The sequence below is a fragment of the Doryrhamphus excisus genome, linkage group LG12, assembly GCF_037039965.1.
Source record: "Doryrhamphus excisus strain RoL-2023G ecotype Guam linkage group LG12, RoL_Dexc_Guam_v1.1, whole genome shotgun sequence".
NCBI lineage: Eukaryota > Metazoa > Chordata > Actinopteri > Syngnathiformes > Syngnathidae > Doryrhamphus > Doryrhamphus excisus.
This window is the reverse complement of record NC_136368.1, coordinates 9,550,763-9,578,199: the sequence shown is the minus strand read 5'-3', so window position 1 is coordinate 9,578,199 and position 27,437 is coordinate 9,550,763. Positions and strand designations below refer to the sequence as shown.

General features: G+C 40.4%; 1 protein-coding gene and 1 long non-coding RNA gene across 12 annotated transcripts in view; one reads left to right on the top strand and one right to left on the bottom strand.

Moving 5' to 3' along the window:
• The window catches only part of tns1b (tensin 1b), a 161,858-nt gene that overhangs the window by 66,275 nt on the left and 68,146 nt on the right, over positions 1 to 27,437 (bottom strand). For 8 of the 11 annotated variants that reach the window (XM_058083054.2, XM_058083049.2, XM_058083048.2 and 5 more), the window contains exon 4: positions 6,745 to 6,783. In XM_058083054.2, the coding sequence (XP_057939037.2) occupies positions 6,745 to 6,783 (39 nt within the window). Of the gene's footprint in view, positions 1 to 6,744; positions 6,784 to 23,107; positions 23,426 to 27,437 lie in introns of those variants that run through there. The other 3 variants (XM_058083058.2, XM_058083055.2, XM_058083057.2) reach the window with 1 other exon arrangement.
• LOC131136326 (uncharacterized) overlaps positions 17,083 to 27,437 on the top strand; it is a 35,784-nt gene continuing 25,429 nt past the window's right edge. The window contains exon 1 of the long non-coding RNA XR_013629572.1: positions 17,083 to 17,167. This is a non-coding gene — a long non-coding RNA (uncharacterized LOC131136326). The remainder of the gene's footprint in view (positions 17,168 to 27,437) is intronic.

Here is a 27,437-nt window from a genome sequence, read left to right as displayed (position 1 = left end):
GAAATCTTTCTGAACTCTTCCCACTGCCATCCATCACTGTGTGCAGCGTATCATACGTCTTCTCTGTTATTGTGCTCAAGGGTGTCTTCTAGTGGGAGTTTAAGTAAACTGCAAGCTGTGCACATTGGGTCTGTTTTAATAATGGTACTTTTGAAACATCAGCCCAAATATAAATATTTTTCCCAGTATCAAACTGCCACCATCATAAACCTTGACTCACTGCTCAAGCAATCTTTAGTAGGCAGCGTCATCAAATAGAGGTATGCAAGACTGACATCTTGTGCGATGTCATGCATGATGGGGGTTTGACCTTCGAGGCATATTTTTTCCAGAAAATGTTGGTCAACCACAGAGCAATTGACTTTACAGGCTCCACTGTTATGTAAACACTCTCGATTAAGGTTTGAAGCATTATGGGATGCTTCATTTTGTTCATAAAAGATAAATACTACAGTTCATACACAATAATTTGTTAGCTTTTTCAAACATATGATTATGGTAATAAAACAACTCTCCTAAGTTTACACAGAATGTTATGAACACACACACAGCTGTTCCTCTCTCATGCTCCACGAGCCTTTATCTGCAGCTTTCTCACAGCCATGTCCTAGAAATGTAAACACCGCGTTGGAGGAGGGACTGCCTAAGCTTGTATTGGGAGTTTGGGGGAAGTATGTGTTGGGCCAGATCCCATCCCCTTAAGTTAAAATTAGGGGGGCTTCCAAAATGCCAAGGATCCCAGAGGACTATCAAGCAGTAGAGAGTGAACGATCCTCTGTATGGGAAAAAACGACTGAGTCAAAATCTGTGACCCGAAACCTCCTTTATGTTCTTGCTCCCACTCACATGGACTCAGTTATGTAACCACTAAGTCCAATGGGTCCTCAATCGGCAGCACCATATATTATATTTTTTTCAAATGAAAATATAATGTAAATTAATAAATACCATAATGCAGAATTTCACATATACGATATTTACACCAAAAGACACTATAAACCTTGCAATCCCAGCGTGTTCCCATCAAAGTTTAACAGCTGCCGCGGTCCAAGCAGTCCAAGTTGAAGCTGTAGTAAGTCAACACTTAATCAAACTTCCTTAAGATTTGTCAAATCAAACCAGGATCAACTCTGAACCTCAGATGTAAATTCCTCCACTCACTCTCCGCTCTCAGGGAACACATTTATAGCAACATACACAAACACAAATAGGGGTATTATTTAATGTCTCTAATAAAAAAAACATTTTAAATATCTTAAACTGGTTTTCTATGAGCTGTGGACCGAGTGGTTGGCGCACAGGCCACACAGCTAGGAGACCCGAGTTCGATTCCACCCCCAGGCTTCTCTGTGTGGAGCTTGCATGTTCTCCCCGTGCATGCGTGGGTTTTCTCCAAGTACTCCGGTTTCCTCCCACATTCCAAAAAACATGCTAGGTTAATTGGCGCCTCCATATTGTGAGTGTGAATGGTTGTCTATATAAGCCTTGTGATTGGCTGCCGACCAGTCTCGGGTTTACTCCGCCTCTCAGGCTCCAGCATGCCTGCGACCCTCGTGAGGACAAGCAGTAGAAAATGGATGGATGGTTTTCTATGCTCTACTATGAAAATGTTGAAATTATAAATAGGGAATCCAACACTGTTGAAATTCACTTATCATGGTCAGGTCTGGAACCAATTAATTGTGATAAATGGTGATTGTAAATTGTGATATATTATTTCCTTTTATTTCTGTTTTTGTACGATTTGTATGATTTCATACAATGGACCCTTTGTAAATACAAGCTAATTGGTCCACCAGCCACTCATTTAGTAGTATATCAATAAATGTGACAGAAATGACTTGCATTCTTTTGTCCTACCTATTGGGTATGTTTGTATAAGTTTTTTCTTCAATCCAAGGGTATCGCATCAAGGTGATCCCCCTTCACAAGAACAAGATGAAAGTTATCAATAGTCCAGCCAGACCCCAAACCTGAAACAAACTGGAAATGTGACAGGTGGGCTGTGCAAAAGAGAGGCCCTCACTGCATAGCAGAAGTAATGTACACCTATGCTACCGTCTTATTTTACTTCTGAAATGATTTATGATACTCCTTTTCCTACTGAAAAAGAAAAAAAAACTCATTTGGGTGTGTGCACTGTACTTTATGTGTTAGATGTGTGAGATGCGTGCAGGGTTTTTTAATGCATGTGTGGCATAGTCTGGACTTGATTGATTTTTTAAGGTTGTCATCACAATTCTGCTATTCTGTGGTGCTATATCTCTTCATAACCCCATTACTTTGTATCTAAAGGGGTTTTACAGCTACATATATATATTAGTAGTCATTAGCACGAAATGTTATTTAAACCCGTTGAAATGAGAAGTCAACCAATGCTGATCGGACATTTTTAGACTATATTTGCCCAGATTAGCCAAGGAAATCTCCAGAGAGCAATAGTTATGTGTTTAGCCAAAAGAAAGAAAAAAATGTTGAAAAAAGATTTTATTGTGGTTATAAAGATGCGTTTATTTTACATGTTTATTAGCACTGAAATGCCAGGATTTCTTTTTTCCATTTAACCTTTTCTGCAAGCTCCTGGGTAAATGCTGCCATCAGTCTGCACTTAAACTGAACAGGACACTAAATCATGTTAAGACATTCTTGATATGCAAGGGTTTGAGGGGAAATGGTACACCTACAAAACATCTGGTCGGAGTACTGCTGCTCCGAACATGCATGCTTACACACACATAAGTCTCCTTTGCCTCTATGGTGGAACACTCCCATACCCTCTACCTGTACATCCACCTTGACTGTGCTGACTGTGCTTTAATTTTTCAAACAAATATGCCACCAATCACCACCAAATTTGCTACACACCTTTATGGGACGGACAAGCACGTATGTAACATTTGAGCAAGATTGGTCAAAAAACATGGCTGCCATCAAGCAAAGCGTCTTTACAGGAGCATGTACCATCAACCTAATAGCACCTAACTGCTCACAACTCACCGAACATTTGTCTAATGATTATCCAACATTAAGGATATGTCACGAGCAGGCTTGCGAGCTTAGCGATGCGACCCCAGGATGCAGAGAGCAGGACCAAAAATGTAGGTACAAGGGATTTAATGGCGTTGAAGCAATGTAGATAGCAACTACAGGCAAACCAAAAACAAAGACAATGAAGCCACAAACGAAAGAGCACACACCTGAACTAAATAGGGAGAGTGGAAATTAGAGACAGGTGTGTGAACTGAGTCAGAGAAAGCAGAAGGGAACAAGAAAGGAAGTAGTACCAAAATAAGGGCATGAACAGAGGCAAGGAAGGAAACTAAAGGAGCTGTCACGAGAGGGTGACGCCCACATCGTGACAGTACCCCCCCCTCAAGGACGGATCCCAGACGTCCAAAAAGTCCACAGACCAAGAGGGATGGGAGGCGGGGGGACCGGAGGTGGGTTGCTGGCCGGACCTCTCCGGAGGTCGGCCTGCAGGGTGAGCCACCCGAAGGGAACCGGGCTCCTCTGGAGGTCGGCCAGGGTGTCAGGGCCACGCAGAGGGGCCTGCAGGGTTAGGGGACGGCCATGACGGCAGGCCCAGCAGAAGCCATGGGTGGACCCCTCTGGGGGCCGGCCAGGGTGGTGGGCTTGGCCGGGGAGGCCCGCCCGCCGTGGAAGAGGTGGCGCCGGAGGAGGCGGTTGCGGCTTGGCATCCCGCCGTGGAAGAGGTGGCGCCGGAGGAGGCGGCTGCGGCGTGGCGTCCCGCCGTGGAAGAGGTGGCGCCGGAGGAGGTGGCGGCGGCGTGGCGTCCCGCCGTGGAAGAGGTGGCGGAGGAGGCGGCGTCATGGCATCCCGCCGTGGAAGAAGTGGCGCCGGAGGAGTCGGCGGCGGCGCCGGTGTGGCATCCCGCCGTGGAAAAGGTGGCGCCGGAGGAGGCGGCGGCGTGGCATCCCGCCGTGGAAAAGGTGGCGCCGGAGGAGGCGGCGGCGGCGTGGCGTCCCGCCGTGGAAGAGGTGGCGCCGGAGGAAGCGGCGGCGGCGTGGCGTCGCAGTGAGTCTTGGCCGAAAGGTAACCTACCGGACAGCACAACCCGGCCAGCTGGAAGAACCGGTTGCGCTGGCGGTCCGTTCCTCATCAGGCGACCAGCTGTCCCCACACCCCTCGGACAGGGTGTGATGTGCGTCCTCCAACGCATGGCTGGTCGTACTAGTCCCCCCTTCCGAAGGTGGATTCCAGACGCCGTATGCTGCTGGATGTGGAACCAGGGACGGGAGGAGGGGGACCTGGAGGAGGGTCTTGAGTTCAGCCCGCTCTGGTGCCCGGACCAGGTCTACAAGGGACTTCAGGCGGGGTTTGGGCTCTGGAGGGGTCTGGAGCATCAAGCCGCTGGACAGGAGAGCCAGGGGATGCTGCGGCTTGGGGCTGCGCGGCTTGGGCACAGGAGGAATCCGGGGAGTCACACAGCTTGGCACAGGAGCCGGGGTTTGGGAACCCTTGAGACTGCGCGGCTTGGGCACAGGAGGAATCCGGGGCGTCACGCAGCATGGCACGGGAGCTGGGTTTTGGGAAACCTTGGAGCTGCGTGGCTTGGGCACTGGAGGGGAACGTGTGCCGCGGTCCTCTTTGTGTTGCATGGGGGGCAACAGGGAATCTGAAAAGGTAGGCGGCTGGGGCTCAGCGGGCTGTTGTAACGGGGGCACCATCAATAGTGGTGTGATGGGCCGGCACTCAGCGACAGCGTGGGGGGTTAATTCCGCCTTGGCATGGCATGGCGTGGAGGAAGGGGGTGCCCTCACCTTAGAGCCACGCAAACCCTTTGCAGAGGTCGGCCGAGACGTGCGTCGGCGTCGTGGTCGGATAGGCTTGTCCATTGCGGGTCCCGAATACACCCACGCCATGGGGATGAGCGTGCCGTCCGGCCCCCAAACCATATCCTCCAGCTCCTCCGGGGTAAACATGGCCGATTCCTTCTCCATGGCCTTGAAGATCTGCCAAGTCCAGAAATCGCTCTCCGCGAGGTCGTCTTGTGGTGGCTTCATTCTGTCACGAGCAGGCTTGCGAGCCACATCGTGACAGGATATTTGAATTGTAGCATGCCTTTTAAAGCATTTCTGAAAAAAAACCTTTTCCAGTCATGCCCCCACAGCGACTTTAAGCCATGTGTAAAACATAGTACCGGATATTGTCAATTACAATTCTGAGTTTTAAAAAAGCAGTCACACTTTTGGACTTAATAACACACCATGGGGTGGAGCTAAGAATTTTACCCAGGAACAAGGAACATTACCCTGAAATCAGGAATTTTACCCTGGAAGCATGAACTTTGCCCTTCAACTAGGAATTTAACAAGGGAGTAGAAATGTTACACAGAAACCAGGAACTTTATTCTGATATCAAGAAATTTACCCTGGAACCAGAAACTTTATCGTGGAATTAGGAATTTTACCCAGGAACTGGGAACTTTACCCTGTAGCTAGGAATTTTAGCCAGGAAGTAAGACATGTACACAGGAACCAGGAAACAAGAATTTAACCCTGGAACCAGGACTTTACGCAGGAACCAATAACTTACCGAGCAACCAGAAACTAAGAACTTTACCATGGAACTCTGAGCTTTACCAAGCAACAAGAAATTTTACAGTTGAACTACAAACTTCAACCAGGAACCATGAACTTCACTCTAGAACCAGGAACTTTACCCACACGTGAATCGGTTCAGGACTAGAAAGATTTCCATCGTGAGGTGTCCTAATTTTCAGATGGCTTTAGAGTCAATAAAACCACTCCTTTTTTAGTTTAGCAGGAATGAGAAACCTTATAGTCTATGGGTTTTGGTGCAAAATCTTTAAAGCTGACCACAGTAACTAGCTACTTGTTAAGTTATTAAAGTGAATAATTATGACATCATCAGGCCAAGCAGATCGCTTCAAAAGTCAGGTTTGTAGGGAACGTTCTTGTCCTCTGTGTAAAGGTGACCATTCTACAAAGAAAGAAACCTCATCACTGCAGGAAAACTATGACCAAACAGTGTCTCCATGCAGAAGACATCTATCTTCCAATTCTTTTTGCAAAGGATAATAACATGTTCTTATAGCATGACATCATCATCTTTGCATGAAACCTAAAAAACTGCAAGAGAGAAAGAGAAAAGTGCAGGGGGGTTATTTGCGTTGGGTTTGTCAAACTTCCAAAACCATTAAAATACAAAACATGCAAGAAAGTGGGTGAGCGACTTGTATCCAAGCCGAACGCAGCAACTGATTACCAAAAAAGGCAAGAAGGCAAGGATGTTTTTATTTCTCTTAAAATACACTTCATATTCAGACTACATCACAATTGTTAGACCAGAAGATGTCATCATACTACGGCAGATTCTCGGAACCCACTGTATTGACAGACCAACATTTGGATTAATAGCTCTAAAAACATTTCCTTATTTTGGTAAAAACAGTTTTGCGTTTTGGCAAGCATACCAAAATGAACAAATTATTGACAAAATCTCTTGTTTGACCTCAAATAAAATATCTTCTTGTCTAGCCCCAGAGAAACATGTTTTCAAGTGTGCCGTTTCCCCCACCATCAATAAAATGTTTTGTTTATATTTTTTTTATCAGTTTTTCAGTTCATAGGATGACTATCAAAATAGTACAACAGCCTTGTTTGATACCAATGTTAAAATGGCACTATGTTTTGATAATAGTATATGTACATAATAGCATGTATAACATTAGATTACCTCAAACAAAATAGTATTACTCACAAGCTCATAGTTTGTTGCTGGAACACAAGATGAAGACACCTGTAAATAAAAAGGAAACTGTCAGAAAAGGTACAAGCTTCATTTCGACACCTTTGAAATTGAAACAAACTGAAGCCGCAGCAGTGACATGCAATGAGGTTCATAACTGGTGAGGCACTGGCTCCTTAAAGGGGACCTATTATGCTCATTTTTCGACCCTTTGTTTTCCGTTGTGGACTCCTATAGAGCAATTACACACAATAACGAGCACAGAAAACCTTTTGATTTTCCAGAATCTGCACCTGTTCCAGCTGTATTTCCTTTGATTTGATTATTCCACCCACAGCTCGCTTGGGGGCAAGCCCATACCACTGTGATTGTTCACACCCCCAAAGTGCTTCCTAACTATGAACCATATAAGGAAGTCCACGACTTGTGGCATCACAAAGAGGCAGTTTTACCAGGCCTTTTGAACCATCCCAACTTCTTTTAGGGCTCATTTCCAAATGTGCTAACCTCATTACCTGAAACTTGGGCATCATCTAACATGAGAATACAACATTATTACTACATTTTTAATAACTGAAAGGCTGAAAGACATTTGTGGTCTCACTTTTTATTTGTGTACGAAGTGCATGTGCCTATCATTCCCCAGGAGAAGCTCTGACAGAAAATATTTCAAGTTCAAATTAGATTTGCAACAATTAATTGATGAATGATTAATTCATCAATTAATGATTAATTGATCATCCAATTAATCCAGTGAGCTATATTGGTAACTCCTTTTTTTTATAAAAAAAAATAAATATCCCCTGTTCTTAGCCTTTCAAACGTGACTGTCTTAGCTTTCTTAATTATTCATGAAAGCAGACCTATTTTCTTTGTGTTTTAGGCAAAACAAGAAAAACAATGATATAATTGCCTATTTTCTGATATTTTGCAGACCAAACCACTGTTTGTGTTTGGTACATACTGATTTGGTCCATCTAAGACCTAACCTATCTAGACCTAGACCTACTCAATTAATCAAAACAACAAGATTTAGATTTGTTGCAACTCTAGTTGAAATATTGTTATTTATATCACGTTATCATTATTTACTTTTCGTGATGAGCCTCACTTCAATCCCTTGACTGTACATCAGTGAGCAGCAGGTAGCTAAAATGTGCCTGCTCAGTATCATACGGTACACTTAAACTGAACATAAACTTTGGGTGGTGATAACCACAACTACAAGATGAGTACACATTACGATACCCATTGCCCAAAGATAATTTAGGGTAACTTAAGAAGAAAGAAGCCTATCTGTGTTAAAATAAAGTGTGTGAAATGACAATGTTTAAAGGTTTCACTAACCACAGTATGATTACAGGACACGAGACAATTCTGAACAGCATGACTACAAGGCAGCATTTTTTTCCTTCACACGAGCTTTACAGTAGTTGCCTATCAAGCAAGAATCTCGGATTTTAGACAGGGATGTCTCCAAAAGAACCCATGATCTATTGAAGGGCCAGGGGTAATCCGATTAGCATCCTTTGCCATAATCATGATGTAAGCTTCAACTCAGGACTTAAACAGGAAGAGGGTAGGCATAATGGTCTCTAACAGGAGACACAGACGATGAGTATTAAGACAAATAGGACACCACAACTGATTCCTTCCTGTGCATCTCTGCACATTTGCACTTTGTCTATACACAATCATTTTTTTCCAAATCTGTGATAAAAAGTTTGCTGACTTTCTCAACAAAGTACGACTCACAACATCAAAAATATGCCAGGAATTTTTTGTTTTCCTTAAAATTACTCATGACCTGTTAGAGTCCAAAAGTAATCATTTCATTTCATGCTGGAACTTTAGGTTAAGCATTCAACCCGGAAAAGGCACAGGACCGACAGTATCACTTCTATCGCATCAGGATCAAGTAGTGAATAAAATCAGCAGCCTAATTTACAACTTTGAAAAAATTCCCAATTAAAGTACAATAATAAACACGAAATCAGCAACTGGCTGCTGATTAAAGAGAGCCTTTTGGGCTACATCCTTGCAGCAAGCTGAAATGGACCAATTAGTGAGCCAACCTGTTTATCTCATCTATATAGTAGAGTGACCCGTTTTCATGTCCCATCCTGTTTTTGTTGGGTTTTTTTTAGATAGTGATGAAAATGTCCTGGTTTTCATTGTTTTTCCTTGGGCCATTTAATTGAAAAGCAAAACACAGTTAATCTTTTGCTGAGTTGAAGTCTCTGAAAATTGGGGACGTCATGCTCATCCACAACAGTGGTTCAAATTAGCAAGTTCTTGCGACTTTAGAGGGCACATTCTTGCTGAAAATGTTGGTTATACTGTCATCCCACATTTATCGTGATTGTTTTCAGACCTGAACGTGACAAGTACATTTCTGTAAGAATTGTTACTTATAAATCAGATATTTTTGTAGGAAACTTGACCTAAGTACATTTTTACATTTTATATTAGAGCCCTATAGACATAAAATAACAACTCTATAGTCACCGAAATGTTTGACAATGCTTAATTAGTGCAATGGCATACATATTAACTAATGACTGATGATGAGCCGTAACTTCAAAACAGAATGATTTATAACTATGAAGCCACATAACAGATTATTGTATATTGAAGCTAAACAAGCATTTGGACTCAGATTCCTAATTTTGGAATCATTTTGAAGTTTTTTCCTTTGAAATTTCCGTCTTTGGTTATACAGTGGATCTTTGTGATTAATTCATTCCAAAAGAACATTTGCCAGAAAATTTTCAGCGAAAACCAAATCATACAAAAACTGGTGAGTACAAAAATTGAGGTTTGACTGTTGATAGTATTTTGCAATAGAACAATTTGTTCATTGAGGCATACTTTTAATTAGGGTTGAGTATCAAGTGTTGAGCATCGAACTGTGACTGCCATTTGTTTATTTTTATAAAATTTTGATGACGGACCATTCTGCCGACGAGAAAAAATGAAGAAAATGGAAAAGAAAAAATTAACAAATGAAGAAACGGCAGGAATTTCAACAATGGACAGTGTGCGAGGGCACTCGAAAGTTTGGCTGAAAAGAAAAATGAATGGTTGGCGCAGTGCAACATTTGCAACGGAATCATATCATGCAAAGAAGGATGCATCGCTAACATGATTAAACACTTACGGAATGCCCAGTTTTCGACAAGCTATGGCAAGACTTATTCCAAACAGTCAGGTACCTTAGAGAAATTAAAATTTAAATTAGAAAATCATGACATTCAGAAATTTCATCAAAGAACTTTGGTTAAACCATGCAAACCTTTATAACCCTACCAAGGAACCGAGAATTGTTAGGAACCAGAATCAAAATGAGGAATCGGAACCCTACGTTTAATATACTGAAATGATATGCATCTTAGAGTAAACTTTAAGTATCATTTGAGTATCTCATTGCCGGTGTCCTGGTTTTCAGTAATCAAAATATAGCCACGTTTTCTCAATTTCTTATAACCAGTATCATGTTAATAAACGGGCAGTAAGTATACAACAATGCATTTTTATATTATTGAAAACTGAACAAAGACCAGACAAATTTAAGGAAGTTTTGGGGCTTTTTGGGACTAATTTGAAAAATTGGGCCCTTGGGGTTATCACAACTGATGACCTTTAACAGCACTTTGCAGCTTTCTTTATCCAAGACAAATTACAAAGCCTGGTGATCTGGTTTGTGTTAGTGCTTTTCAACAACCCAAACTTAATAATATCTGGTCCCACATGGACATATTTTACCATACCATTTTAAAATCAAGATTCATCTTGCGATCTTTTTTATATTTGTATCTTGAAAATATTCAAATGTTGCTGCATTTTGTTCCCAACAAGCAGTTGACTTATCAAAGCTTTGATGAACCGTGCAGCAACTTGAATGAGGGCATCTTCATGGAATGCACCGCTGTTTCTGTTTTCATCTATCAAGAGAGTGACATGTCTCTGAAGTTGACAGTCTACAGTATCTTGGCATGGCCGCAAGTTATTCTAATGCTCCCACAGTCCCCCAACCTTTTCCTTCTTCACCATCCTTATCGCTGATAACAACATTCTGTTCTTCTTTGTGGGGGCCTCGGCCTTGAAGCGGCAGCTCAATCCTTGACTCGTCAAACCTGGTCAGTGTTTGCGCCTGACAGCCTTTCTATCGGCAATGCCTGGCACATGTTTACATGTTTTTATATGATGGCAAAAACCATGAGAACACAAACTAAACACAACCCATCCTGGAATACTGATTTTGAGCTTCAGAGTTTGGATAACAATGGAAATCAAAACAGTCAAACTGTCACCATCATGAAACCTTCATCAGCGAAAAGGTAAGCTAATTGGAGACTTTAAATTGTCCACAGGTACTATATGAATGTGAGTGTGTTTGTTTGTCTATATGTGCCCTGCGATTGGCTGGCGACCAGTCCAAGAAGTACCCCGCCACTCGGGATAGGCTTCAACTTATTATATTTTCAAGTCAAGTCTCTGAATAATAATTTATATTTTTGCAAAAGCAAGCCAGAGTTTAGTTTTCCTTGGAGTTTTTTGGGGGGAAAAAAATATTTATAGACAAAAGGGTGAGATTGTTGTGTGGGTTGGTGTTCTGCCCACTTCAGAATATCTCACATTCCTCCTCATGTGCTCCAATTTATGAAACATGCTGCAGTCTGAGGAGAGAGCTCACACAAGCTACAGAGTGTATTTGGTGGAAGGGTTGAGACGAGCCAGATGAGGTGGTTCGGATATCTGGACAGGATGCCCCCACGTCCAACCGTTAGGAGGCCTCGGGAAGACCCAGAACATGTCTAATACACTCTCTCAACTGGCCTGGAAACAATCCATAATAGATCCAAAGAGCGTTGTGCCTCCAATTTGATAAATAATGTGAAAAATACTATTGAATTCAAGAATTAGATTGTGTAGATCTTTGCTCTTCCCTTCTGTCTCATCTTTGTCAACACTCATGTCTTCAATGAAGGTAAAAGTGATCTTAAATGTTCTTTTATCCCTTTCAGTCATGGTTTATCATATTGTCCGCACTATTAGGCACACTTAAAAACCTTTAATTTAAAAGAAAAATCAACAATGCGCCTCCTGGAAGCACTGAGTTCCAAAATCTGGAAACATACAACATGTTTCCAGATTGTCTTACTTTGGTAAGCGGTCTGCTTGATTGACTGTCAGACAATTTCCTGCTGACACAGGGGCGGAATACATACGCTGGCAGCAATAAACCAATCAGAGAACATTACGTAATACGTACAGTACGTACGCTTAATGGCACCTCTGTGGTTGAAAAACAACATTGGGGACAATGAAATACGAAGTGAAGCAAATGAATTCGGAGCTTGCTATCATTTCAGGAGGATCAACAAAAGAAATACAGAAGTACATCCCATAATTGAATTGTGTCTTATAATGGATAATAGATTGCATTATTTGTTATGCGAGAAATTGATTTGATTTGTACGTTCTGTTTGGAGTCGGAACAGACTAAGAACACTAACCAAGGTTCCACTGTACTGTACTTTCAACCTCCAAGCTATGAGAAGTTAGTTTAGTAAATCACAAACTGTATTTTTGTGAGAACAATATAAGTAGTGTGTATGCAATAGAGTTAATTATGCCAACAACTTCTGATTTAAAAATTCAAATGAAGAGCTAAAGAAAGTCTTTGTTTTTGCAGTGCGTGGGAAGAAGGCCTGGTAAGAGCGTGTGATGATGTTATCGAGAGTATTTAAATGACTGTAATATAATAAAGGATAATTGTGTTGTTGCATTCCGTACATGCTTGTGTTAACAACATTAACCCCAGGCCCATTTCCTGCAGACAAGTCGGACGTCTCTGGCCTGTAGGACAGTGTTTATTTGTAAAACAGCTCCTTCTTAGCTAATGACACACTCAATATTCCTTGACATTATGTAACTGCAGTCAGTCTCCCAAGTTTCAATAAGTCAATGTGCCTCACTGATGACATAATGAGTAATAATTATCTACTGGGCAAAATACCCTGCAGTGAAATGTCTGCTTTAAAGACAAAGCAAGATGAAATATACTCACACAGTAAAAGAAAAGGTCAAAACTATCCCTTCCCCCTCAAACTTTCCTCAGTCCTCTCCACTGGCACATAAAGACATGCCTCCTCTTATGTCTATCCAGGTTTTTGCATCTGCTATAACCAGGCATAGCTATCCCTGTGTTTGCCATATATTCATTTACTGTATTTGTAAATTTTAGCCACCAGGAATGGATTTGGCGCTACCTGTCGTGGTATGGATCATAACTCTCGGAAATATTTATTGCACCATGCGTTTACTTGGTAATGAAATTTAAGCAGTGACAACAGAAAAAGCACTTCCAGCTTAAAATACCACATTAATGCGAAGCATACGTTAGCCGCATATTCTGCTAGCACGCGCGTGGCCCATCTCACAATAAACCCTCATGCATTGGGGGCTCACTGACACAATTTTCCAAGTTACAACAAAATTGATTAATATAGATGACAAACGTTACATTTAATAAGGATTAATCACATTTATTCCACAGCTACCCTGCGATTATTCCTATTAAACATTGTACTAGATCTACAGCAGTCTCGTGCCACATCATGGTTTGAATTTCTTGCTGTCATAGGGGTGTCACCATGCAACTTTTTCTCTTCCGATCGAAGACCAATAATGCTGCTTTGAATATTGGTCGATCAGCACGGCACATACATATTTTCATTGTTTTGTTGAGTGGAATGTTTGGAAAAAACTTGATCAAGTGATGCTACTCAAACAGAGGAACATAATCAGCAACAGTAGGTATGAGAAAAATGGACCCATTTACTTCTTTATTCATTTGGACAACATATAGTAGCAAGGTTTGATGTGCAATTTGTTTTTTGATTAAGCTTTTTAAAGCATAAAAATGGCTTAATGAACTAAAATACAAATATGAGGCATCGAGAAGACACAATTAAAGATGTGATAATATGTGGTATTCTACACAGGTCAATAGGAGTCAATAATGTACATAACTGTAATACTCGGTGAGAAACAGAAGCACCAGACTAGACAATGTTGCCATCTGGGCCACCAAACCCCCAACATCCCACAACCACAAATAGATAGCAGTCCTGTGGGAAACACTGTATTCAGTGTGCAAATTCAGTTTGTGAGGCCTAACCAGTAACAGGAGGCTTTGTGTAGCCGTGATAGTGGAGTGTGCCAGAGTGCAGGTTCACTTGGGCTTATCATCAAGAGAAAATGAATGAGCCAGTCTGCTTCTAAATTACTGATTTATGACAGTGTCTTTCATGAGACTTATGGCATTTTTCTTTGTCGGTGAAAGCTTTTTGGAAAAAAATGAAACATACTATATCGGATGGAGCAGCGCTGGCATGAACAGGAATGAGCAAGAGTCTAAGCTCCTGGCCCAAACATTGATTCCTGTCTCAGTGCTGCAAATTTATGCTTCATATGAAGAAGCTTAAGAAGGACTTCAGGCATGTGTGCGCCTGTTTATGTCTGTCTGTATTTATGTGCATGTTCACTCAGTAATGTCCATCTAATAGTAGGGTGTTAATCGCATCAAACCTACACTACATTGAAAAGTTGTGAGACACCTTTGAGGAGCTTTTGAGGAGCCCACTCAACTAACAACTTTTTGGAATGATTTAGTCCCGGAATCGAAGTTAAGCCAAGTCAAACTCCTTTGTTCACAAAAAGCAGCTTAAAAATGTCTCTGAAAGATGTGTCCCATGACAGAAAGCCAGCAGTGAGAATAAAACCAGCGCTAAATATTGATATTATATATTAACAAACCCCACACTTGTACTTGTACTTTTGATAATCACTGAAATACTCGATAAGGCTGGACAAAAGTATTTTGCTGAAGACTATTCAGTAGATTGTGAGCACGTTTACTTCAGGCATCACCATTCATAAACAAAATGTCCCAAAAGGCCCCAAAAAACATATGAAGAGTTAATCCTTCAATGCTGGATGAAATTAGGTCTACTGACGTGCTGACAGATTATCAGTGGAACCTCAATTTTCAAAAGGCCCTGGTTTTTGTTTTTCAACAAAAATGATTTCCACACATGTTTCGGTTATCGTATGGTCAAACAGTGCATCTACTGTACCAAATTAGTGGTTCTTTTAGGATTGGGATACGAGAGACAGAGCGGCTGTCTCCAACCCGAAGGTTGATGATTTCATCCTCAGTCCTCCATTTCGAAGTATCCTTGGGCAACAGACTGAACCTCCAATTGTACCTGATGCTGCATCATCAGTAGGTAAATGTGGTATTTATGCTATTTATGTGCACAAAAAAGTAAGCATGCTTGAGGGGTGTGTATGTTGGTGGGTAAAGTCGAGATCACAACCAGACGTGCAATTTTTTCAGTGGTGCAATTCCTCAAATCGCAGTTTTTACCTGTTTTGTTGTTATGTGGAAAACCTAGTTGTGGTGCCCATGAAGGATCTTAAACGCATTTGGAGGACGCAAAAAATATCAGAATGTGTACCAACCGCATTAATTATTTATGTGGGGGTGCATGTATGGACAACACAAAGTTTGTCTTGCAACCTAAAAAAATGTTGGATATGACAATGAACCACAGGGCTCGAGCCGGAGCCAGTCTACAGCTCAAAAATCAGCATGTCACGTGCGCATCCTCCATGCATTTGTTGAGTATTCTTACACCGGCCATAGGAGCCCGAACAACCGGTTGTGACCCAGGGTTCAGTTGGTGTGTGTCCCTCCTGTGTCCTGGGCAGACAGACTAACAATTCAAGTGGTGTTTGCATGATGGAACACTTGTTTATTGCCACTAATAGCTCGTGCAAGAGAAATCATTGTATGGAAACTCTCTTTTGCTCCAGAGTTACAACAGTGGTCACGTTCTCTTCCCAGGCAGTTTCAGCAAAGAGTGTTTACCAGCATGCTGATTTACACATTAAGCAAGGCCCTCACTGTCTGGATTCAAACCAAATCGTGAAGGATGAGGAGGGTGTCTTGAAAGGAGGTGAGAAATGAAGGCTGTCTTGATGAATCACAGTTACTTTGACATCCAATTGAAGACTATCTGGGTATCTACAGTAGGTTTGCTATTGTCTTAAAACATTCTATGATTTCATGTGACCCAAACATGAAATTTCCCATCCAAAAGAAACACCACCGAAGCTAAGCAGTACAGAGAAATAAGTTTTGGAAATATCTGTGAAAGCCTGGAAACCTAATCCCCATCAAAAGTAAAGAAGTCTTTCAACATCTTCCGTTTTGCATCTTTGTGCCAGTAAAAACATGTTTCTGTATGATGTCATCATACAGCTGCTCATGCGCTGTAAGTAAAGCGCCAATGGAACATAATGGGAAGAGGGGACGAAAATGAAAATATACGCAGACAATAGGCCCTTACATGAAGAGGTATATTTCAGCTGCAATAATGAAACTAAGTACAGTGGAACCTTGGTTAGCATAAATAATCCAGATCAATAATTCCAGAAGGTCAGACAGTAATTTAAACATACACTTTTACCACGACAAATAATGTAAATCAAATTAATTTCTGTGCCAGAAAGCCAAAAATGTTAACATAAAACACATTTTTATAGTTTTACTGTTATACTTTTGCATGGAAGAAAGTATTCAAAATGCATATAAATGATGAATGAAAGTAATACATGAAAATATAACGTTACTTTTACCTTCACTGAAGATGTGATTCTTGACATGATGTAGCAACAAACCACTTTGACGTGATTTTTTTTCTTGAATTCAATCAGTTAACCACAATGGAGCCAAAGAAAGTTGCAAGGGCCATCATTTGATAAAGAAGGTTTTGAGAAGAATAAAGAAGATAAAGAAGAATTTGAGAAGCACGAGTGAATTCAAGAAATAACTCATGACAAAACAAGAATGAGGTCGTGTCCGTGTTCATCTTGTGTCTTTGGGAACAATCACATTTTTTGTATTATTTTTTTTCTGGGTTACTTAGGATGCTGCATTTACTTCTAGTAAATTTAGAGAAAATAGTTTACAACAGTGTGTGGTCAAAGCCAAACACAGTGTATAAGGAGTGCCTTGTCAGAATCGGACAAGCTGAGGCGAGCTCTTGTCACAGCCTGTTTCTTTTGCGGATTTTTGTCTTTGTATTTGCTGTGTTGTTATGGAATTCCTTTGTTATTTCTTGTTGTATTACGATGAACATTCCTTTGTCTGTTGTGCTGTCTCAGGCACACATTTGGTGATAAGTTGTGTATTACTGTCAGACATGCCAGGTTCTCCATGCATCCGCCAGTCATTCCTTGCCTGACATTGTGTCTCACACCTGTCTTGAGTCTGAAGTTATCGTTGTCTATTCTTGTTTTTTGTTTTTCTTTCTTCCTGACAGTTCAGTTGAAAGCCCCTGTTGAGCTGGAGAAAATGTTTGTAAGTATCTTATGCTTATTATGTATCAGTTTAAATGTACATTCAATGTTTAATGACATGTCACATGAAGAGGTGTTCAAAACCGCACTGTAAATCGCTAATGCTAATCACTAGCCTAAAGTCTTTGTAGTCTTGGTCGGCTGAGCTAGCAGAATGTTAGCTCCTTACGCCACCCAACATTAGTGAAAAGAGGTGTGGACTCATGACTTGGACTTTCACAATTTTCACAACTTTGATGACTTTTGACGACTTGACAATATCATCAATGATTTGCTCAGTTTGGAATTGAGTCCGACCTCAGGCTGACGACTTGAAAATACTTGATGTTTTCAGTCAATTTATTGAGTAAAGTGTGCCCCCATTCAGCCAACTGCAGTGCACATAAATGCGTTGTTTTTGGAATGTGGGAGGAAACCAGAGTACCCCGAAAAAACACAGGCACGCATGAGGAGAACATGCAAATTCCACACAGATATGTCCAAGGAGAATCAAACCCAGGTCTCCCCGATCTCCTGATTGTGTGGCCAACATGCTAAGCACTCGGCCACATTGCAGCATGAGTTGATAACCAGTATTTGGGAAAAACACAGACTTTCTTCCATCTATTGGTCATTATAATGAATAATAATAAATGCAAATCCACAAGCAGAAAAAAAATGTAAGAAAAAAAGTGCAAGAGGGATGAATAACTTCGACAGAATGTATTTTATCGTCTCAGTAGTAGATCTGCAACAAAATTATGAAAGGGCAATCAATCCTTGCCATTAAGATTAAGGCAACTTAACTTAAGGCAACTAAATTACATGAGACGAGTCACCAATGTTACTTACTTTTGTGCAATGAAGTTAATAAAAAAAACAGTGTTTCCCATACATTCATTTATTTAAATTTGGACTGCAGCAAATAGATTTGGCGCCCTCACTCATAATGGAATGGAAATGGAATGGCCCTATTGTCATTATACAAGATGTACAACGAGATTGGAGAGCTTCTCCTTTCAGTGCAGTAGTTTAAAAAAAAAAGTATATAAAAGTAGATTAAAAATAAGACAATTTAACAAGATATATACAAGATATATACAAGATATCCAAAATATACACATAGTATTGCACAGGAGCATACGTATGTAGGAGCAGACATAAACACATTATCATGCGACTCTGTAAGTGTAGCCTGTCGGTACAACTCAGTACGGTAGGTGGCGGTATGCATCAGAACTCCGCTTTTGAACTGCCATACTGTCACACAACACTTTTGGCGACTGACATGAAAGCACATATTGTCATCCAAAGCAGGGTCTGCTGCTGTGGGCCCCGGGTTCCATCTACTCAAAGGCAGCTCCGCCTTGTTTGTGATGTAAAAAAAATAGCAACAAACATAAGTGAAATTTGTATTTCTAATCATCTTTGTTTTGTTTTAATGCTTTTTACTCACTGTAGGTCTCTCCCACAACATTATTCCTTTCTCCAACAGCATACATTACAATTACATGCGCTTACGTCATGGCAAACTATGTACCACAGAACCCACCACTACAAATAAATTCCATCCCTGTGGGAAACTGAAATATGCGTGAAAATTAATGTTATTATAGTAATAGCACAATTGCAAAATGATGATCAGTTCCTGCCACAGATTTATTCCTGTCATTTTATTTTAAGTACAAGCCCCCTCCCGTTGCTTAAGCTGTATATATATATATATATGCAGGTACAGTATTTTTGCATTTTGCAAAACTGCGGAAATTGGTTTGCTTTCTGTAAACCTTCCTTGAAGTGGCCTTGTTAATAAAAAACAGCTTTTCAGCCTGACATTTCATCAGCACAATACAGTAAAAAATATATAACCTAGATGGAGTCATAACTGAATGTTGCCACTCTGCTCTCAATAAAAAAACAGATCTACTAAGGTCTATTAATGAATGATTTCACTTTGACAGGGTCGTCATTCCAACTTTAATTCGTTAGGTTTGTATAAAAGCTGATTCTAAATTGTAAATACCACAAAATACCAAAAGTAATGGTCATGGTAATGGTTTTATTTCATTTGAACTTGCATCAGATTACAATCAAGTGCATCACATAATCAGTTCACAGTTCCACATGTCCAAAAGGAGTAGGAAGAAGCAAAGCTTATTAAATCCTACCACTCCATCTGGTACTTTTACAATCAGTAACTGTTACATTTGTTCACTTCCTGCTTTCCATAATACAGTTTAGTTTAGTTTAGTTTTTTTTTTTAATAATGCACCTCGTACTGAAATACAAGGTGATATGACCATACAATGACAGAACGGGTACCATAGTAACTGTCAATATAGTGATATATACATAGCACATTAGATTAGACCTAGGGTTGAGTCTCTTTTTATTTTTCAAGCAGCCTTTATTGTTATTGCTCATGTCACTGGTACAGGGCAACAAAATGCAACATCATGACTGGTTCAAAACTCTTCACCCTTGTATTTAGCAAACATCAACTGCTTGTATTATTTCTTGAATTTGCTCATCATTGTGCATTTTTTGAGGTCCTTACTCAATCCATTCCATTGTTTGATTCCACATACTGAAATGCCATGGCTTTTTAACGTAGTCCTAGCATATAAGTGTTTCAAATGTAGTTCTTCCCTGAGATCATATTTCTTCTCTCTTGTAGAGAAGTATTGGATGACATTTTTAGGTAATTGGTTGTTTTTAACCTTATGCATTATTTTAGCTGTTTGAAGATTAACTATATCAGTAAGTTTAAGTATTTGTGATTTTAGAAATAAGGAGTTAGTATGTTCTCTGTAGGCGGAATTATGAATTATCCTTACTGACCTTTTTTGCAGGACATTTAGCGAGTGAAGATTGCTTTTATAGTTACTACCCCATATTTCCACACAATAAGTAAGATATGGTAGAACCAGAGAGCAATAAAGAGTGTGGAGTGATTTCTGATTGAGAACAAATTTTGCTTTGTTCAATACTAAAATGTTTCTGGCCACCTTATGTTGTATATTTGTAATATGAGGTTTCCAGCTCATATTTTCATCTATTGTGATCCCCAGAAATGTATTTTTGTTCACGCTTTCAATGTCCACACCGTCTATTTGTATTTGCTGGTGCGTGTCCATTCTGCTGTTACCAAACAGCATGATTTTAGTTTTACTTTCAAGGACAAGTTCAAGGACAATCTATTATCATCAAACCATCTTTTTAGTGTGACCATTTCTTCTCTGACCTTTCTAATGATTTTGTCTGTACTCCCTCCAAAACAAAAAGCAGTGGTATCATCCGCAAATAATACCAGCTTTAGTCTTTCGTAACTTTGGAGATATCATTGATGTACAAGTTGAACAGTTTTGGCCCCAGTATTGACCCCTGGGGAACTCCACACGTAATATATGAACTTGCAGATGTGTATTCTCCTAGCTGTACGTATTGCTTCCTGTCAGCTAGTAGCTTTTGACCCAGTTCAGAACAAATCCTCCTTATTCCGTACCTTTCTAATTTAGTTATTAGGATGTCATGGTTGATTGTATCAAAGGCTTTTGTCAGATCCATGAATACTGCGGCTGCATACTTCCTCTGATCTATAGCGTTAGTGATGTAGAGAGTAGTTTGTTTGTTGTTGTTTTTTAAGTAGCTGGTTCAGTAGACCCTGTGAAATAAAAAATAATAAAATAAATGAATCAATAAAACCAAGACTGTATATGATATGATAATTGAAAGAATAAAAGGTAAAAGCCAAAGCACTAGCAACCTGCAAAGCTAGGTTGCAGACACGTGACAAAGTAATTGCACATTCTATTGCACAATGTATTTTGTGGGGGATCTTGTTGCTCCTCTGTACTGTACTAAGTGTTTTGTATCATAAAAGTCACGATTACAAACACCCCTATTACACTAAATATAGTTTTATGACTTATAAAGGCACACAAACATGTTGACTGACTCCAAAATGCACTGCTAATATTATAGCATTGCTACATTTGAAGAACTCCCAACTGGCTTTAGATCGATTCCATTTAACTTTTAACCACAATACAACTGTTACAGTCACGCATTAGTGAATGAGGGTGAAAATGGAATCTAACAAAAAGACACAACAAAAGCTGACAATGGGTGGAGTTCCAGGACTGACAGGGATGACTATTTGGATGCAAAATCTACTTATTTTCAATTCATTATTATACACGCCACAAAAAATGCGCATTTTAGAGTGGTCTTTTATTGTGGCCAGCCTAACGCACACGATGAGAAATAATCATGCTGTCATGCTGTAATCAGCATCTCTCTGTAAATAAGAAATGATGACTATCACAGATTTAGACAGCTATTTGGGAGAAATGGGCATTTTTTTGCATAGAAAATGTTTGATTTCTGGGCTGCACGGTTCGATTACCCGCTCGGGTACTCCAGTTTTCTCCCACATTCCAAAAACATGTTAGGTTAATTGGCGATTCTAAATTGTCCATAGGTATGAATGAGTGTGAATGGTTGTTTGTCTATATGTACCCTGTGATTGGCTGGCAACCAGTCAAGGGTGTACCAAGCCTCTTGCCCCAAGACAGCTGGGATAGGCTCCAGCACCCCCGCGACCCTCGTGAGGATAAGGGGCATAGAAAATGGATGAATGGATGTTTGGGTTCTGCTCATGAAAAATGGCATCAAAATCAAAATTTTGTTCAGTGTAGTTTCAGCAAAAATGCCCCACAGATTTTTACATCCAACAAGCCTGCTTGAAAGAGTATTGGTTTGACCTGAAGACTCATACAGCTTTGCTTTTCCCATCAAGAATGTACAGTCTTGTACAGTCTTAAGGAACATGCAAAACTGGCATGGGTAGACACATGGAGGGAACTCTCACTGGTGGATTTTAATGGTCCATCCATGAGACGGCCCCCCACCCCTCTTACATACTCACACAAACATAGCCCTACACGCAGGCCCTCAAAAAGCATCCTTCCAGATTGGCCAAACTTTTCAATATCCATGTCCTGGCTGGAATCTATCACATTTGCTTGAAGGAGGGACAGAGGACTGACTGACTGGAGCACTGCTTCTCTGGCAGCTAATTCGGATAATAAATGTCTCCACCGAAATCCAGTCTAGCATGGGCTCGCAGCCAGTGAAAGCACGTCACTCCCTCACAACCAGATGTCACGGATAATGTCGTTGTCCTGGCAGGACAGCCTTGAGTTGTATTTATGTTTGCCTTAGCGTCCATGTGATTTTTTTTTCTTTTTCACCATCCTAACGGACCTGCCATGAAGGGTGTGGCTAATTGTAGCAAAGCTGCCGAAGGGTCCCAGACACATTGGAGACCCAAAGCAGAGAGCTCATTGATCACTCCATTTAGTTTGGGGGGAACAAACATTGCCGCCCTTCAGGCTTCTATTGATTGGTTTCACATGTAGTAGTATTCATTCTGAAGTTCAACCTTCTGTGTTTTGTTTAGAAATAATTGAATTGTTTTTTCCCCCGTAATTTATGGTAAAAAATATATTGTAAGCTTACAGATGCCACTAATGTCATGCCAACTGTGTGCATGGGCAACCAACCACACTGAATGGTATTCTAACAGGACCACACACAGACCCGTTACCCACAAATATAACTATATATTAACTCCATACAGAGTCTATATGAACTATATGGGCCAAGACTAAAAATAAACATATCCAACAGAGGCAGACACATTGAAATACTATGTAAATATACACACACTGATGCTGATGTGCATACCTAGTGAACATCCTCAAAAAGGTCATGTTTACATATGGTATATCTAGCAGTCATCATACTATTACATCCCTTAGACCAGGTCCAATTTGTTTCTTCTTTTCAAGCAAGCGACTTTAAATTCTTGCTCTTTTGCTCTCTGGAATCTCCAACAAAAAAAAAAAAAACACTCAAGCAGCAACACTTTCCCACTAACACAACTTCAACAGCTTACCTGAAACACAGCGGTGGCCATCCTCACTCTTTTTAGTCTCCTTTCCTAAGTGTGATGTTTTTAGCGCTGCATTGTCCGAAAAGTTTGGCTCCCGTCAGACATTTAAGGCTCAATCCACTTACTGTTACCGTACTGCAGCAGAGATGGGGGATTGTGCATCAGAAAGTGAGGGAGCAGTGGTGTGTCTATGTGTGTGTGCGTGTTCCAGCTCCAAGCCAATAGGTCTGGCTAGTCTCTCCCTCTTTAAGTACAGCCAGAGGCAAATCCTAACATCCCACAACTGGAAACATCGCAGTGCTGCACACTGCCCTGAATGAGCAGGCAAAGTCCGCCTACAGGGTTACAGCTTTTTTCCTCTCTTCTCCTGCTTGTGCTCGCTCCTCCCTCTTGTTCAAGACGTACAAGTTATGAGAAAGATATAAATGCAGCACACACATGTATTTTCAAACTCTTTTTTCCCATTGTGATCAGGGAGACTTGGACTGCACCATTCTCTCACACACTCACCAGCTTATTCTTCATTATGTTATCAGCTTCTCAAGTTACAGGTTAATATGTGAGTCCACTGTTTCACCCACCCCCCAAATTCCCTCTATTTGCTGGCTTTTTTTCCTTGCGCGCGCACACACACTCACACACACACACACACACACACATGAAAATGCACCCAGAGTTATTAAGAATGAGTCCATTGACTTCATGGCCAAAGTCAAATAGTGTCAGCAGCAGCAGTGAGAGAATCCACCAAGTCACTCCAATAGCTTTTACAGTCGCATTGAAACACTCACAGCACCAGCAGTAAATCATGCTACTTCGTGTACACTGTGAAGGACATGTGATTTATTTTATTTATTTATTTTTTTTTCATTCTACTATATGTAAAATGACAATAAAGGGCATTCTGATTCTGATGTGATTTCACAAATCAACTCAAAAACTTCAACTGTACAGTTGAAGTGGTACCCAGATTTGTTCCAAAAGTTTAGAGGAAAACTAAAACGTACAAAAACCCATAGACAATCATGTATAATCCCATTAAACTGTTCCAGACACCCAAACTATTAATAAAAAAACTATAACTTTAGTTTTACACACAGAAAACACAGTGGAATCCTTGTTAGCATCTGTTACAGAAGGTCCGACTATACGCATCCGCAGCATATCCGGTCCCAACCACACTGGCCTTCGTTCATGTATGGGTCAAAACATGCATCCGTTTTCTATACCTCTTGTCCTTTTTAGGGTCAGGGGTGGGTTGGAGCATACCACCTGACTTCGGGTGGCTGCTGGTCAATCACAAGGCACATATAGATAAACAACCATTCAGTCTCAGATTCATACCAATAGACAGTCACTGTTACTGTCACTAATTAACCTAACATGCATGGTTTTGAAACGTGGGAGACTTCCAGCAACTTCTTGGAAAACCAAAGCACGGAGACAGTTGGCAACATCGTCCACAGTCTTGCACACTATCAAGTTGCAGCAAAAGAAAGTTTATACAGCATGTGTTGCACCAAATTATAACCTATTAACACACATGCCTCCTCTTTTATCTTACCCTGAAGTGATTCAAACGATGGTAGCTACAAGTAACACCTTCCGATGTCAGCTCTGTAAGCCATGTTTAATTCACTATTAATGACAAGGGCCAGGAAGGAAGCAAGGTCTGCCACTGAGTAGACATATGGTTTATGCTAACAAAACAACATGCTTGTTTATGTGAGATAAGCCTTTTATGTGGAGGCTGGCTTGAACTGGTAGACATAGGAATGTCCCTTGTGTCTGTGTTCATAATATGAGGGCACTCATTGCACTGTAGTGCACTTTCAAGTCAACAATTGTATCTGCATACAGTATTTCTGGTGGGAAATCTGAATGTAAAGCAGAAGAAACGATGAGACAAAGAGTAACAGAATGGCACAGAGGATTTTATACTGAAATTTTACTGCTTCATCATGGTCATTAGCACCAGTCATCATGCCGCTCACTCGTTTCAAGTAAAATGTATTTAACATTATAGAATTTTAACTGTATTATTAAGTAGATACTGTATACTTAATTGCAAGATAGATTGTAATTACTTGAATTTATTAAGAAAAGTCCAGTTAGTTTGAGGTAGTTTAGTTTGGTGTCGTTGGGCTCCCGTCACCGCTATTTAAAATTAATTAATTACGTATATTAGTTGTGTATATAATCCTAATTTAAAACTGGTACTTTGTATTAAAATATGAATATATATTATAAATATTGTAATAAAAATATTGATTATTAAATTCAATTTAATATAGAAGAAGCTAGTTATTCACTTGAATTTAATATACCACAATGTCAGTTTGTTCAGTGAATGTACACCACCTTGGCTAAATATTTCAAACCACCAAAAAATACCAGTTTTCACCATCCACAAGCAAACATTGAAGGCTGTGTTTTGGAAAGTGACTTCAAAGACTATTTTTGTGACCAACAGTTTGTCTGTAAACCATAAAAAAGAATCATCTTGCACACTGTAGATATCTAAAAATCAAATTAACATTTTTAGTTCTGTTTGTTTTTTTTCCGAGGCCCATGCCCTGCCCCTCTACAAAGTTTTGTGGAAATTGATTTGGTAGTTTTGCCAAATATTGCTCACGAACAAACAAATACAGAACAATACAAACGACCCCTTTAGCTATTAATGGTTCTTTCAGGCTCTTACTGTGCTGCACTTACAATATCAACAATATCAGCATCCCTTCTTATTCAAACATTTCATTTGAATCATATAACTTTGAAATGGATACTTTAAATGAGGAGTGAACATATATGTTTTGTTTATTTTACAGCAAGGAGAATGGCACAAAAAGGGATTCATTTGCAGGCATTAGAGAAAGTCCAACACAGACGGCAGTTAAGAGAAATGACAAACCAACAGGGGACGGACCTGGTAGAGGTCCAATTTCACTGTCAAGTCTGACTCGGGCTTTTCCAAGCAACAGCAGAACCAGATGACAGACACCAAGCGTCAAGTGGAACATTTCACCAACACCCAGGCCGAGTACAGACCAGATGATTTTGGTCAGGGACTCTAAGAAGCAGGAAGTCACTATTATTCATCCATTCATCCATCTATCCATTTTATCCTCACTAAAGTCACAGGGGTATCGCAGCTGACCTCAGGCGAGAGGCAGGGTACACCGTGGACTGGTCCCCAGCCAATCGCAGGAAGTCACTATTAAAGTCATTATAACTATGGCTTATGTAAGTCATAATTGACATGCTTTATTGTTGTGTGTTCAGTTTTCAAAGCAAACCTGTAGTCTGTCTGCTGACCACACAAGAAAATATCAAATGTTACCAAGAGCAGAGCAACACTGATGGTGACAAAGTCCCCCCTGCACCTTGCCCCTAAAGGGGCATGTTAGTACAAATATAAATATATATATCATCCTCTTAAAATAAATCACAGGATCTTTTGGAGCTCAAGCTATTACTTGCAAATGGGTGAAGGCGGGCAACTTTTGTGTCATACCATTCACACTGTGGAGCAAGAAACTCAACCCCAAACTGTAAATCCACAACTGTTAACACATCAGCCATAACTATTTTATAAGGTGATAATATGTCAGAGTTCTGTTTACAGCTCGTTCAGCGTCCAAGATGACTGACATTGATGCTACTGAAATTAACAGCCATATGTTAATGCTGATGTGAGGGGTAATACCCTGACCTCACTCTAGACCTGCTCACTCCCAGTTAACCGTTAGGTCTTTATCTTAACATTTGGAAACACAGAGATTTAGTCCCTGGGAAGAAACACAAGGCTACAACACAGTCATGTGTCATCTCATTCGTGTTCATAATTGTTACAAGCTGTACGCTAACTTGGAGCAATAAGCAGCTCAAAGTATTTTTATCACTATCATATTCAGAATTCAGTATTTATCAGAAGATGACCTTCATTTAATGGAAATTGTGGGCAGATGTTGGTAGTAACATCACTCCCTTCTTAAAACATTGCAAACACTTTCAGAAACATGGCAGATGACAGCACAACTCCCTAATACTATCTACACTATCCATACAGATTATAGAGGTACTGTGAACCCAAACTTGGTTGCACTGATACATACATCCTGATACATATGAACATCTATGCATAGTCCAAACAGCTCTCAAACATTAATTCATTCATTCAATCATTCATTCATTCATTTTCTACCCTCACGAGGGCCGTGGGTGTGCTGGAGCCTATCCCAGCTGACTTCATGCGAGAAGCGGGGTACACTCTGGACTGGTCGCCAGCCAATCACAGGGCACATATAGATAAACAACCTCACTCACACTCACA